This window comes from Chanodichthys erythropterus, chromosome 10, assembly GCF_024489055.1.
Source record: "Chanodichthys erythropterus isolate Z2021 chromosome 10, ASM2448905v1, whole genome shotgun sequence".
NCBI lineage: Eukaryota > Metazoa > Chordata > Actinopteri > Cypriniformes > Xenocyprididae > Chanodichthys > Chanodichthys erythropterus.
In genome coordinates this window covers 40,363,769-40,379,251 of record NC_090230.1, presented here as the reverse complement: position 1 = coordinate 40,379,251, position 15,483 = coordinate 40,363,769, and the positions used below count along the sequence as shown (strand labels likewise).

Sequence of the window (15,483 nt, the reverse complement as noted above, 5' to 3'; positions counted from 1 at the left end):
ATTTTTTTTTATATACATTTTACAAAAGCACATAAGACCACTAAAACTAACTAAAATGAAAATTAAAAATATAAAACAATAAAATCCAAGTCAACATATTAGCAAATAATGTCTACAAATAACACTGTATATTTCATAAGCCTTTATCCAAACGCACTAGCTTGTAAATCAAAAACATACAATTTGTGTAGGTCCAGTATTTATTAAACGTTTTGAATTCATTGCAATGTTTTTTTATATACATATAAAAGTGGCTTGAGAAAAATATTGCAAAAGACCCTTAAAATAAAACATTAAGACATGAAAAAAAAAAAATCACTTTGGTGTGGCACTCAAAGACCACCTGTAAACAAACAGTAAAACATAGAAATAAAACATTGAGTTGGGCTTCAAGTTTTACCGCACACATAAGACATCAGTGGCGTATTGAATTTATGGAGCAATGACTTCTCACCTTCAAACTTCAACAGTATGAAGGGCTGTAAAATATAGCAAAGTCAGTTCACATGTTCCACAATCATATTCAGTAACATTGAACTGCATATTTAAATTACACAGTTCTACCAATTATACAAAGAATACTATCTAAAGACATATTCATGCTTATTAAATTTTCATACATACACTGTGCATTTGTTGTTCTTTATGCTTGTAAACGGGTCTTTAAAAAGGGTGTTTGATATAAAAGCAGCAAGAAGCACAAGTATAACATAGCAGCAAGTAACAAAATACTGTCCTGTCACTAAAATAATTATAGTAACATGACAGTATGAGAACCAGTAGGAGCTCTTAGCAGTCACAGTAAACATGTAAAAACAAGCAAAAACACAAGACTATTAACAAAAGGCCATGCAAAACACAACGTACAACAATAAAATGGTCCGTTTCTTTCTTTAGAAAGACTTGATTGGTGATAGTCCTTTTGTTAAAGCATTCTGTAAAGTTGTACACAAAATAAGAGATTTTTCAGATCATAAATTAATGATTTATATTGTTAAATAAAATAATCTTTTATTAAAAGAAACCAAGAGACTCAGAGGGTAATCTTAAAACAACAATGGGAAAGTTAGGTTCTAAAAATTAAATACCATTACTATGATTCATTTCATGATATAGCTGTTACATACCAGATGCTTGTTTCCTAACCCTTTGGTCATACTTTGATCCACGCTTAAATCCATCACATCATTCTCTTTGTTACACAGCGGTGTGCCACCAGGACTCCTGAGAATATACCATGTGACAAGTATTAAGCTAGATGTGATATCTTCAGTTTTAGGCTTATCTTTGCTCAAATTCAAAAAATGTAAAAAGATGATCTTGCCTCATCAAGTTGACTTTTCGGAGCTGTACCCGAAGATTCATAGAATTTTTGGTTGGCGTCCTACAGAGAACAGCACAAATGAAAGCAAAAATGAATGCATTGCTTTAAATCAAAATAAATACATTTATTATGCAGAATTTCACCTGCTAAGGCTTGACCTAAACTTTAAGGGAAGGTTAGAATTGGAGCGTCGTAAACGGACTTTCTGCAAGTCTGCAAGTGTGACCAGTGGTGATCTTCTCTCTGGAGTCATCTGTAAAAGAACATGCAGTCAGAAATATAGACTGCAGGATTCAATGGACAACTAAGGACACAATCTTTCACTCACCTGAGTTTTTTGGCCTACAGTCACTTTTCTTAATCGCACTGCTTGAATATCTCGAAGAGTCACAGCAACAGGGCCATTTTGCTTCTATTAGGGGACAGAAGGGGAAACTGAAAATGGTGCCAACCTCCATAGCTTGTTTCCTCAACAAGCAAAGCGAACTGAACAATTATATATGACAGCAGTAATAAACCATTACCTTCAGAGAGCTAGTTTGTGCTGTTTTTTTGGGAATTAAGGACACTTTCGGAGCTGCAAGTGTCAACAGAATTTGAGGAGGAGGTGGTGGTGGTGGTGGTGGAGGAGGAGGAGGAGGAGGAAGGGAGAGAGTCGGAGGTGTAGAGTGCTGAACACCATCAGGCATTTCACGATGACCACCTGAACTCTTGGCTTCTTGAGACAGCTAAAAATAAATATTTTATACACATTACAGGTACTTCGAAAATAAAGAAAATTCTTTTGATCAGCAGCTGAAATGTTTCTTCAAACCTTCAACGTGGAATGCAATAGTGATATTTCCCTTTGCAGCTCCTCTACTTTTTGGTGAAGGGATTCCACTCTTTCTGCATAGCCCCTCCAGAAGAGGAAGACATTCAGGAAGCCACAAGAGATCTAAAAAAAAAAAAAAAGAAATAAGAAAAAAGAAAAAGTCAGAAAACTCACTCTTTTGAACTTTAATAAGTGAAAAAAAAATATATATTATATAAATAAAATTAAATCTTACTTGATTAATTGTCTTTCTGCATTTTTGCATAACACTTCCAACTGCAGAAAACATAGCTCTAATACTTAGTGTTGAAGACAGTTGTTTAGTGGCTTGAACACTTGTCTCCTCCATAATGTCCACTTTTGTTTTGTTGTCTGGACTGGGTGAAAGTATTAACAAAGTAAGGTATAATAAATAAATGAATAATAGTTGGCCTATAAGTTTACCTTATTTTCATAGTTTCAGTGAATCTCAACTTTTTTGGACCCCCGTCATATTTAGAACCATCCTCAAGGACCCCAGAATAATATTGGCTCATTGGTATCATTAATGTCTTTGTGACAACCAAATGCAATCGAGTATAAATTTACTACTACGTTAGTTGACTTATAATCAGTTATATTATATTATCTTTTTTTATGGGAACATGTCAAATGTCAAAATATACAAATACTCATATTCAGATATTTTTTTAAGGAGCCCCTGGCATTACGTCAAGGACCACTAGGGGTCCATGCATCCCTGGTTGAGAAACACTGGTTTACAGCATATTAGGGCTGTCAAACGATTAATCGCCATTAATCATATACAAAATAAAAGTTTGAGTTTGCATAATATATATGGGTGTACTGTGTGTTATTATTATTATTATTATTATTATTATTATTATTATGTATAATAATATTATATATATTAATATTATATTATATATTATATAAGTACAGACCAAAAGTTTGGAACCACTAAGATTTTTAATGTTTTTAAAAGAAGTTTCTTCTGCTCACCAAGGCTACATTTATTTAAATAAAAATAGTAAAAACAGTAATATTGTGAAATATTATTACAATTTAAAATAACTGATTTCTATTTGAATATATCTCACAAAGTAATTTATTCCTGTGATGGCAAAGCTGAATTTTCAGCATCATTACTCCAGTCTTCAGTGTCACATGATCCTTCAGAAATCATTCTATTATGCTGATCTGCTGCTCAAGAAACATTTAATGTGTACAATTGTACAAAATATTTGTGTACAATATTTTTTTTCAGGATTATTTGATGAATAGAAAGTTCAAAAGAACAGTGTTTATCTGAAATTTAATCTTTTTTAACATTATAAATGTCTTTACTACCACTTTTGATTGATTTAATGCATCCTTGCTGAATAAAAGTATTCATTTCTTTCATTTCTTTTCAAAAAAATAAAAACAAAAATTCTTACTGACCCCAAACTTTTGAACGGTAAGGTATAATGCTACAGAAGCTTTGTATTTCTGATAAAAGCTGTTCTTTTGAACTTTCTATTCATCAAGGAATCATGAAAAAAAAAGTACACAACTGTTTTCAACATTGAAAATAATCATAAATGTTTCTTGAGCAGCAGATCAGCATATTAGAATGATTTCTGAAGGATCAGGTGACACTGAAGACTGGAGTAACGATGCTGAAAATTCAGCTTTGCATCACAGGAATAAATTACTTTGTCAAATATATTTTAATAGTACACAGTTATTTTAAATTGTAATAATATTTCACAATATTACTGTTTTTTTACTGTATTTTTAATTAAATAAATGTAGCCTTGGTGAGCAGACGAAACTTGTTTTAAAAACATTAAAAATCTTAGTGGTTCCAAACTTTTGGTCTGTACTGATATATATATATATACACACACACAAATATATTTAAGAGAAATGTTATGTACAAAATAGTTTTATTTATATATAATATAAATTATATAAAAATATAAATACATACATACTCAATATTTCTCAAATATATACATTAATGTGTTTGTATTTATATATATACATAATAAATTACACACAGTACACCCACATATTAGGCAAACTCAAACTTTTATTTTGTATGCGATTAATCGCGATTAATCATTTGACAGCCCTACAGGATATACCTCTTTTGGAGAATCTGGAAGAATTTTTGGGTATTAAAAAGCTTGAGAGTCTAAAGTCTTTAAGGGATAGTTCACCCAAAAATAAAAAAAGATATTGAGAAATGCCTCAGGTTTTTTTTTTTTTTTTTGTCAATACAATGGATGTCAATGGTCACCAAACAGAATTTGAACATGAGAGTGAGTAAATGATAACAGAACAGTCATTTTTGGGTGAAATATCCCATTAAGTCTTAAAAATAAGGCCATAAAATGTTAGTGTTTGATCAATACTGCATAACAAATAATAAATTTATTATAAATAGGCCTATATTTATTTCAGCAAACAAATGTATTATTTTGTCTTGTGCAATATATGTAAATATCAGTTATATAGAATCAGTTAATTATAAAATTACAGAATAATAATTTCCCTATATTATATATATATATATATATATATATATCGACATTATGCAAGGAGTATAATCCTACCATATACTATAAGTGCAAATGAAACCACTGTATATAGAGCGTTTTGCAGATATAGAGATTATGCAGTTACTCACACAGGGGCCGTTGGTGCTGCAGAAGCCCCAAGTGGCTTCTTGCTCTTCATCGCCCAGCGTCGGCTGCTACCATTTCTCTTCCTCCGCCGCAGAAAGTCACAGCCGAGGCCCTGGACACGAAATACACATCGTTTAATGATTGATGGTAATTAAACACCGAATTAACTAATTAACAGCAACAACATACCCTGAATCCTCCCATCTCCACAGCTGCTAACAGCTGTACGCCTGATTTTGAAAATAGTTCCTTATTGTTTACACTCCAATAGGAGCGCAGCTGAAGTGCAAGGGGGCGGGTCTTACCATTCGATTGGTTAAGAAAGACGGAAAGGGTTTGCAAAGCTTTCAGCCAATCACCGCGGGGGTTTGTCTGCTACCATAGCAGCAGCGTAAACAATCATCTATGTCTATGAGCAATATAATACGCAGTTTGATTGTAAGCACCAAATTAGTCTTGTAGGTTTTAAGAAACGTTTCGAGCAATAATATTTCAAAACCTCAAGTTAAAAGATATAAGTGTGACAATTTGTAATTTTTTAGCCATTTTCGTTTTTTTTGCGAGACATACATACAGCCACAGTTTCTGTGCTCAAGCTGTAACTAATGGCTGGAAAAGTTCTCTGTGAGGCAACAAAACTGTACAACATCCTAAATCAATACACTCATTTACCAAGGCTTGCAGAGAGCAACTACCTTTTTCTGATAGGTAAGAATTAAAAAGTTATTCTTTATTGAAATACTGACAGTAATGCTAATTCAAACACCAACAAATAAAAGTGAAAGTTGAACTATTATAATAATAATAGTCTTATCTCTTCAGATACACGTGCAGCAGAATCATATAACTTAAGTCACATCATTACTGCTAGAAATGCAAAATGGGTATGTCTCATTTTTGTTTTATCCAAAAGTTTGTCCTTTACTGTTAGAATGCCAGAACATCATTAATCTATTTTGTTTGCCAATTTTAAAGGATTTTGACGGAAAGTTTATTATGCCCATGGATGTTGAGATTGATAGTATGAAGTACATCATTGTTTATGACAGCAATACACATTCTCTGTTAGATTCAGGTAAGACACTACCTTTTCTAACATTTTATAATCTCTGAAAACCTCCTAACTGTATTTTTGTTATAGGACCGGCCATAGACTGTGCAGACTGCTTAGAAAAAGCGAGCCGCTTTCCTGTTCAGATTCTTAATGGGGGTTATGAGAAGTTTTCTGCACTCTATCCTTTCCTAAGAACGCACAAGATTCTTTACAGTATTAGGGTATCATTTTTAATAGATAATAAATTAAGTGTTTTGCTGTTTATAAACACATTTAATGATCAAAATACTTTCCTTAATAGGAATTGGAGAGCTTGAATCCCTATCCTGTGGAAATCTTACCTGGCCAGCTTTACATGGGTGATTATAGGCAGGCCACAAACCCTCAAATCCTTAAAGATCTGAAGCTGAATGCACTTGTCAATGTCTCTGATGAATGCAGTCTAATGTGAGCCAACCCATTATCTCATATTTATTTACATATGTAGGGATAAGCATTTATAAGAAGGAAGAATACACTTCCTGTGGAATTTTATAATCAATCTTAACTCTGCAAACTAGGTTTAAAAAGGCAAACTGCACTGTCCTACACGTCCGAATTGCAGATTCTCCAGAGGCAAATTTAGCCACTTCATTTGAGAGAATGTGTGTTTTTATTGGTACGTACTGGGAGATTTTTTTGCTTAGTGGTTGAACAATAACTTAAAGGATTAGTTCACTTCAGAATTAAAATTTGATAATTTACTCAACCCCATGTCATCCAAGGTGTTTATGTCTTTCTTGCTTCAGTCGAAAAGAAATGAAGGTTTTTGAGGAAAACATTACAGCATTTTTTCTCCATATAGTGGACTTCACTTGGGGAACAATGGGCTTGATACAAATTGCAGCTCCAAGGCTCTACATGATCCCAGCTGAGGAATAAAGGTCTTATCTAGTGAAACAATTGGTCATTTTCTAAAAAAAAAAAAAAAAATGTATTTACTTTTTAAACTCAAATGCTCATCTTGCACTGCTCTGCGATGCGTCACGCCCTACTGCCGTACTTCCGCCTACGTCACGCGTGACCTAGGCGGAAGTACGGCAGTAGGGTGAAAACTTGAAAACTCCATCTCATTTTCTCCTCCAACTTCAAAATCGTCTGACATTGTTATTTTCTCTGTTTATGTAAGGGGAGTTTGACTTAGTCTTTACACATTCGCTTTGTAGACACTGGATCAGTACATCTGCCTACATCACGCTTGACCTTTCCAATGTGATTACGTCATGCATGGATGCAACACAGAGCAGTGCAAGACGAGCATTTATGTTTATATAAATTTTATTTTTATTTTTAGAAAATGAGCGATTGTTTCGCTATATAAGATCGTGCAGAGCCCTTTGAAGCTGCACTGAAACTGCAATTTGGACCTTCAGCCCATTGTACCCAAGTGAAGTCCACTATATGGAGAAAAATCCTGGAATGTTTTCTTCAAAAACCTTCATTTCTTTTCGACTGAAGAAAGAAAGACATAAACATCTTGGATGACCTGGGGGTGAGTAAATTATCAGGAAATTTTAATTCTGAAGTGAACTAATCCTTTAAATATCTAAAACAGCTATGACAATTTGAACTGATTGTGGGTCTTTTAAACATTTCAGGTTCACATATCAATACTGCTTCTTCTGTTTTGATATTCTCTACTCTTGGGAGAAGCCGATGCTGTGCTGTAGCAATGGCATATATTATGCATCACCTGAAATACACACTTAAGGTAATGATTTTACTTTTGCATTTAGAGTTTGTATTGATGTTATTGGCAGATGCTTTCTTAAAGGGATAGTTCACCCAAAAAATGAAAATTCTGTCATCATGTGTGTCATCACTCACCCTCAAGGTGTTCCAAACCTGTATGAATTTCTTTCTTCTGCTGAACTCAAAAGATGATATTTTGAAGAATATGGGTAACCAAACAGTTGTGGGGCACCACTGACTTCCATAGTATGGAAAAAATACTATGGAAGTCATTGGGGCCCATCAACTGTTTAGTTACCCATATTCTTCAAAATATCTTCAGGGTGAGTAAATGATGATGAAATGTTCATTTTTGGGTGAACTATCCCATTACTATTTGTCATCTGTGATTTCTGAATATTTTAGGAGGCGTGGAATCATATTCAGCAGTGCAAAGCCAACATGAGGCCAAATCGAGGATTTGTGCAGCAACTTTCTGACTGGGAACTTCACACTGTTGGGACAAGAGTGACAGATATTTCAGAACCCAACTACTGACAATAACCAAATTTAACAGAAACAGTGCATCACTGTGTACATTCATATTCAGTGGCTTGCTACAGCCACTGATGAATCATAGGTTTTTATTTACATATTAATATATCAAATAAAGTAATATTAAAAAGCAAAAAATAAACTACTTCCCATAAACATGTTGCATAGACAATAGTAGAATGTACAAAAAAGTGTTAAGATGTCAAATAGTGCACAGTGCATATATAGTAGTCTTCAAGGGATAGTTCACCCAAAAATCAAAATTCTGTCATTTATTACTCACCCTCATGTTGTTCCAAACCCATAAGACCTTTGTTAATCTTTGGAAACACAAATTAATATATTTTTGTTGAAATCCGATGGCTCAGTGAGGCCTGCAATAGGGAGCAATGACATTTCCTCTCTCAAGATCCATAAAAGTACTAAAACATATTTAAAAAACAGTTCATGCAAGTTCAGAAGTTCTACCTTAATATTATAAAGTGACGAGAATATTTTTGGTGCGCCAAAAAAAACAAAATAACAATTTATATAGTGATGGCCAATTTCAAAACACTGCTTCAGGAAGCTTCGGAGCATAAATGAAACAGCGTGTTGAATCTGCTGTTTGGACTGCCAAAGTCACATGATTTCAACAGTTTTGTTGTTTGCCACGCGATCCGAATCATGATTCGATACACTGATTCATTATGCTCCGAAGCTTCCTGAAGCAGTGTTTTGAAATCGGCCATCACAATTTTTTTTTTGGCGCACAAAAAATATTCTCGTCGCTTTATAATATTAATATTGAACCACTGTACTCACATGAACTGATTTAAATATATTTTTAGTACATTAATGGATCTTGAGAGAGGAAGTGTCATTGTTCTCTATGCAGGCCTCACGGAGACATCGGATTTCAACTAAAATATCTTCATTTGCGTTCCAAAGATTAATGAAGGTCTTACGGTTGTGGAACGGCATGAGGGTGAGTAATAAATGACAAAATTTTGATTTTTGGGTAAACTAAGTGGATATGTGCAACTAAAAATATTTTCTCTTCCGTGTTACTATATGTTACTTTAATAACTGGAATTTTCTTGTCAAACTGTTAAAATCATTTTACTTAGTGTAACCCATTGGATTTTAAACCTTAAAAACTAATAAGGATCCAAGATCCAACCATTTTTACATTTTCAAGTATGAAAGCTGGATTTAGTATGATTTATTAGTTGTCTTTTTCTCATGGGGATGAAAAATGTCCCCACAAGGTTAAACATGTCTGGTATTACTATCTTTATGGGGACATTTGGTCCAATGACACACAGGAGGATTGTAATTTGAATAAAGATTTTCTAAATTTACTGACAATTCATCATTGCTTTAACATAATAAGAGGTTATCTACAGTTCAAACACTGTCCTTAACATTGGTCATTCACAGCTGGCATGCTTTGCTTTCCCTTCTGTGGGAAGTCAGTCAGTCAGTGGGCTAACAGCACACCGCCTATATGACGTTTTTGTCTTGTTTGGAAAGCGCTCATTGGTCAGTTTACAGGGAGGGGCGTTTCAGTATGTGGCAGAATCCGTCTCTGATTGGCTACGCTAGTTGTGAAGACTCGTTCACATGACAGACGTCCGTCAAGATAGCAAGCTGCTCCAACACGGTTAGAACAGACCGTTATTCTGTTCACTCTTATCTGGGAACACTATCTTTTATCAAATACGCTCTCTGGAAATGTTATTTAACCCGACTGGTTTGATCGAATGTTTACAAGAATGGGAGGACTTGGAAAAAGACTATCAACAGGTTCAGGTGAGGAGTCTCTCTTTTTCCAGTGCTAATCACATAACACGACCGCTCTGAACTATGATATCACACACTACTGAAACACTACTCTTAACTGTTTTATTTACATCTTAATTATTTCTATTCACACATCTATCGAAATTCAATGCTACGCTTCCGCTTTGAGAACAAGCTGCTTAGCAATTTAATCCTTACAAATAAACAGTACAACAGTGGTACCATAAATTAGAAAGCAGATATTTTTTTAGTTAGTTACTAATAAATATCACCCCGATAACCACAAATATATAATTATAATATTATGTATTATATTAAGTTGTTTGCATTATGTTAAGGTGAATGGGTAAGTGACAAATCATAATGTTGTATATCATAAAAAAATCTTTTAAAATATCTAATGTTAGTTAATACCACATGTGCCTAGTTATAGAAATATTAGCTTTGGAATAATAATGGTTTCTTACATTTTTGAAAAAAATTCCATTTTCTAAATAGCCTAAAGTTGTCTAATATTGGTTAGATTTTTATTAATTTCGTTAAATAATGCTTTAATTCTTATTAAACAGAATAATATTAGAAAAGTCTTTTAATAAGCTCATATATATGTACATGCATACATTTCTTGACTGTTAGCTCCACAAAAAATATTAAAATTACTCTTTGTCAGTGAACCTTATACAAAATTCAGATAACTTTATTTTAAGATGTCCTTATTACAATGTAATGCATTTAAGTACTGGGTAATATTAATTAACTACATGTACTTAATATAGGGTTAGGATTAGTGTTTGGTTGTATGTAATTATGCACATTTTAATGTTAATACTACAGTACTACATACATGTAACAACGACACTATAAAATAAAGTGTTGCTTAAAATTCTAATGTCTATATGTGTTGAACAGGAAACACATCGACTTTACAAACAGAAGCTGGAGGAGGTTTCAAAATTACAGGACAGCTGTTCCTCTTCTATTGCACGGCAGAGGAAAAAGTTAAAGGACCTTTCTGAATCCCTGGAGGAGTTAGTTATAACTTTTATATGCTTCAGTTAAAAATATATGTTATTTACCAGACTTGTACCATATATTCAAACGTTTTTCTTTCATAGATGCAAAGCCACAGTGAATCCAGAAGATGTAAATAAAATAGACGAGATCCAAGATTCCATAAAAGAAAGACCAAATGTCTTTTTTGAGATGGAGGCCTTCCTGCCAAAGAAAAATGAGTAAGGCATTATCAGCATTTACTATTCAAAGCAGGTCATGGCACTTTGTATTTGCCTGTTCCATTTCTATGTTGACATTATTACAACTGTAGACTAAAGGTGTGGTAAAGAATTCAATGATAAATTAATGTGTATTTTCAGTAAACTATGAAGAGCGGAAGGATAGTGATGTGTGGACTTGTAATCTGCCTTGTTCAAACACATACAATGATTCTGCCAATACCAGATGCTAACATTAAATACTTTACCTTGGATTTTTCCAGGTTATACCTCAGTCTTGTTCTTGGAAATGTAAATGTTACACTCCTTAACAAGCAGGCCAAGTAAGTTCTCAGAACTTTGAGCAGAATTTTATTTATTTAAACATTTTAAAAAATGGTGTGTTTTAACACCACATTGGTCTTAACAAGTGATCATCATGTTTTAACATTGTGGTGTCATGAAGTGCAGTGATGTTAATGAGTCATGTGGTTTGTATCTGCCTGCTTCAGAAGACTTGTTTTGTTTTTCTCCATATTACAGGTTTGCCTATAAAGACGAGTATGAGAAGTTCAAACTATACTTGACTAGTCTGCTCTTGTTGTTCTCATTCACCTGCCGGTTTCTGGTCAGTTACAGGTACGTGTTTGTTGCTACCAAATATGAAAAAAATAGAGGTTAGTCTAATAAGTGTGAACTTTTACTCACAATAGTGGTGTTGAGAGTAAGTTTTAAAGGGTTAGTTTACCCAAAAATGAAATTTCTGTCATTAATTACTCACCCTCATGTCATTCCAAACCCGTAAGACCTTTCTTTGTTCATCTTCAGAACACAAATTAAGATATTTTTGAGTTTTTTTTAATCTCCCATAGAAAGCAACAAAATTACCACATTCAAGGTGTAGAAAAGTAGTAAAGACATCATTAAAATAGTCATTGTGACTACAGTGGTTCAACCTTAATGTTATGAAGCGACGGTGGATGCTTTCTCTGGGAGATAAAAAAACCCTTGGATTTCATCAAAAATATCTTAATTTGTGTTCCGAAGATGAACAAAAAAAGGTCTAGTGGGTTTAGAATGGCATGATGGTGAGTAATTAATGACAGAATTTTAATTTTTGGGTGAGCTAACCCTTTAATATCATATTTTAGCAACAGATTTTTTTTTTATCATGGATTATATGTAATGCTTCATATCTCATTAATACATGTTGTAAAATAATCAGTTTTGTCTTTGCACTCTCGTGTTTTGATAGGGTTGTAGATGCACTCTTCAACTTCCTGCTGGTGTGGTATTACTGTACATTGACAATAAGAGAGAGCATCCTCATTAATAACGGCTCAAAGTGAGAATAATCATATGATGATATAATATTTAATTCCTGCCATATATTAACCCAATCCTACAGGCTATACTGTAAAGTTTCTAAACTTGTTTTTTATTTCAGGATCAAGGGCTGGTGGGTGTTTCAACACTATGTCTCAACCTTTCTCTCTGGAGTAATGCTGACCTGGTATGAATAACTTGTTCACACTTGGCAGGCTTGGTTCAATATTAACAAACTCTTGTGCGATTGCTCTGCTAGTGCAGTTCATTTGAATAACTGTGAACGCTGCCATCCGTACCCTGTTGCGCACCAAACAACCACTGTTTCAATGGTCGTGGTCCACTTCCAAACACACTCCGGTGCGGATTGACTGAAATATAAATGCAAAACGGACCAAAGACATCTAAATGACCAAAAACAGGACATAATGCCACAAGATGCGACCCTAAAAATGAAGGAATTCTCAAGCATACTTGTTTTTTCTCGTCATAGGAGCTTGATTACCCATTACAGTTCAGTACAGGCATCGGAAACGCCACCTTTTGCAACAGATCTTTGTTTGTGTGTAACAGAGGAATTCCTTGTGCTGTTTCGACTCCTTTAAACATTTTTCTAAGTTCTCAGCTGGTAAAAATACAGTCATACGAGCGTGTTTAGCCCAGTACACAGCATAGTTTCAGATGTTTGGTAAGATCCGTTGCAAAATATACTTCATAAAACTGTTTTTTTTGTTTTGTTTTGTATTTTTAAATGCATAAATGACAGTCTGCACAGGACTAATTGTATCGTTTTCTTTTTTGGTTTGGACCAAAAGAACCAAACTACAAGTGTGAACACAACACACCCTTAAACACTCTATAACACTGTGAAATGTTATTGAATTAGATTAATCGGATAGAGTAAATACTTAAAATTAAATGTTTTAAGTAGGAATGCTCGTTGAACAAAGAAAAAGAGTGAGAGAATATCTGTTCATGTGTGTCTCACAGGCCTGATGGTGAACTATACCAGATATTCAGAAATCAGTTCCTGTCATACTCCATGTACATAAGTAAGATCAGTCTTAAAGTTTTAGTAACCCTTTTGTGTAATAACGATTTATGCATTGTTTTATTTAATCTTATTTTGTTTTCCATTCAGATTTTGTTCAGTTTCTCCAGTACTACTACCAGAGTGGCTGCTTATATAGACTCAGAGCTCTTGGAGAAAGACATAACATGGACCTTACAGTTGGTGGGTAGTTTTCTGGTAGTTTTTTCTTATTATATTACAGATCTATCTATTAACATGTTTTGTGTTTTGACATGTGCTTTATGATCAGAAGGGTTTCAGTCTTGGATGTGGAGGGGTCTGACTTTTCTCCTGCCGTTCCTTTTCTTGGGCCATGTAAGTTGTATACCGTGTTTGTTAATCTTGGATTATTTGCAATAAATGCAATCATCTTGCTCACTTCCTGTTCTCTGGCCATCGTTGTGGTAAAGACTTTTTATAAAGGCACAGAGAGCAATATGTTTTTTAAAGCTTTAGAGATGGCGTAAAAGTTTGCTTATTGCTGACATAAAATGTTGACATGGGTGTTCAGAAAGGTTCTTATGTAATCGATCTAACGTCTTATAAACTATATCCAGTTCTTCCAGCTTTATAATGGAATTACACTCTTCCAAATGGCCCAGCTTCCAGAATGGAAAGAGTGGCAGGTCAGTGTTTGAAAATAATTTAAAATGTTTGCATCATGAGCATATCATTCATGTGGATAGATATATATATATATAATGTATGTGTGTGTGTGTAATGTTAAGTTTCATTTGTTTCCTTTTTCTTCTTAGGTTCTCATGTGTGGCTCTACTTTCCTTGTTTTGTTCATGGGAAACTTCTTCACTACTCTTGGTGTTGTTTACCACAAATACATGGATCAGGACAAAGCTAAAGCTTTATAAATGACTGGCACAAAAACACTGAACTCTTTATCAAAGCAATTTGTTTTATATTAATGTTTTTTTAAATGTCTGTGTGTATGGGATTATTGTTTTAATAATGTACAATATTTTTATGACACTATTGCTTAAATGTTGTCAGAGAAGTGCTTCTTCTGTTCATGGTTTAATCTTGCTAAGTGAGGATTTTTGTAAACGTGTCAAAGGATAATGGATGAAATGTCTTTCCCTTAAACCTAAAATAAAAATATTTATTATTTGGTTTTTATTTTTTTAGTTATTAACTAAAATGCTATGACGTTTTTCACGCCATATGTCAATGAAAGTCATGACATCAGAATATCATAACAGTGTGCGCATGTTTTCTTTTTGTACATTTTTGAAAAATGTCTAGCCCATATTTACAGTTCAATAGAACGCAAGTTAATGTTTGTTGAAGAGAACTTGAAGACAAACACTAGACACACTTTCACTGGCATTGTTCCACACTACTGTCAACACATGACTTCACCATCATAGGTCTATGTCAACACCTTTGAGTGAGTAAGAATCATGTGCAATCGGCTTAATGTTAGGAAATTTGTTCAAGAATTTTTGAATATTTCAGGAATTGGAAATATCCCTTAAGTGCTTTGAGCAGAACATTAGATTCAATGATTTTATCATTGTAAAAGATATCTCTGCATTTTTAAGCACATTTTCCAGTAAAGAATTCACCTCATTAAGCATGACATTCTCTGCATAACGTACTCGGTTACTAACGTAACCTCGGTTCCCTGAGATACGGAACGAGTACTGCGTATGGGGAAAGGTCTCCCTTTTTCCCCGCTGCTGAAGCCTTTTTCAATAACGCAGTGTAACTGCACCGTCATTGGTTCACTCATAGACAAGTTGTTGAACCAATGGCGGCGCGGCATAGCTGCGCGGCCTATGGCGACAAAGCGCGCGAATATTCCCGCCGAAATGGGCGGGGTATAGGGCTATATAAGCAGGCGTTTCGCCATAGGATTTCAGTGTCAATCGACTGAAGCGACGACCCTGAGCCGCAGCCTCGTGGCACGGCAAGTGACGCAGTACTCGTTCCGTATCTCAGG

General features: G+C 34.2%; 3 protein-coding genes across 3 annotated transcripts; 2 read left to right on the top strand and 1 right to left on the bottom strand.

Annotated features, from left to right (window-relative positions):
* Positions 1-141: 141 nt before the first annotated feature.
* prr11 (proline rich 11) lies at positions 142-5,027 on the bottom strand. Its single transcript, XM_067397715.1, has 10 exons — positions 5,003-5,027; positions 4,816-4,925; positions 2,374-2,515; positions 2,139-2,261; positions 1,849-2,052; positions 1,653-1,736; positions 1,468-1,577; positions 1,325-1,384; positions 1,128-1,224; positions 142-935 (listed from the first exon to the last, which is right to left on the bottom strand). The coding sequence occupies exons 1-10, from the start codon at positions 5,015-5,017 to the stop codon at positions 894-896; spliced, it is 987 nt and encodes a 328-aa protein (XP_067253816.1). The 5' UTR covers positions 5,018-5,027; the 3' UTR covers positions 142-893.
* A 208-nt stretch (positions 5,028-5,235) lies between these two features.
* styxl1 (serine/threonine/tyrosine interacting-like 1) lies at positions 5,236-8,135 on the top strand. The gene is made up of 8 exons (XM_067399197.1): positions 5,236-5,521; positions 5,636-5,697; positions 5,789-5,888; positions 5,955-6,088; positions 6,169-6,314; positions 6,428-6,525; positions 7,505-7,617; positions 8,004-8,135. The coding sequence occupies exons 1-8, from the start codon at positions 5,419-5,421 to the stop codon at positions 8,133-8,135; spliced, it is 888 nt and encodes a 295-aa protein (XP_067255298.1). The 5' UTR covers positions 5,236-5,418.
* A 1,573-nt stretch (positions 8,136-9,708) lies between these two features.
* Positions 9,709-14,641, top strand: tmem120aa (transmembrane protein 120Aa). The gene is made up of 12 exons (XM_067397714.1): positions 9,709-9,926; positions 10,827-10,945; positions 11,033-11,149; positions 11,413-11,472; positions 11,672-11,767; positions 12,384-12,473; positions 12,576-12,641; positions 13,445-13,506; positions 13,596-13,688; positions 13,777-13,841; positions 14,084-14,152; positions 14,282-14,641. The coding sequence occupies exons 1-12, from the start codon at positions 9,849-9,851 to the stop codon at positions 14,390-14,392; spliced, it is 1,026 nt and encodes a 341-aa protein (XP_067253815.1). The 5' UTR covers positions 9,709-9,848; the 3' UTR covers positions 14,393-14,641.
* The last annotated feature ends 842 nt before the right edge of the window (positions 14,642-15,483 follow it).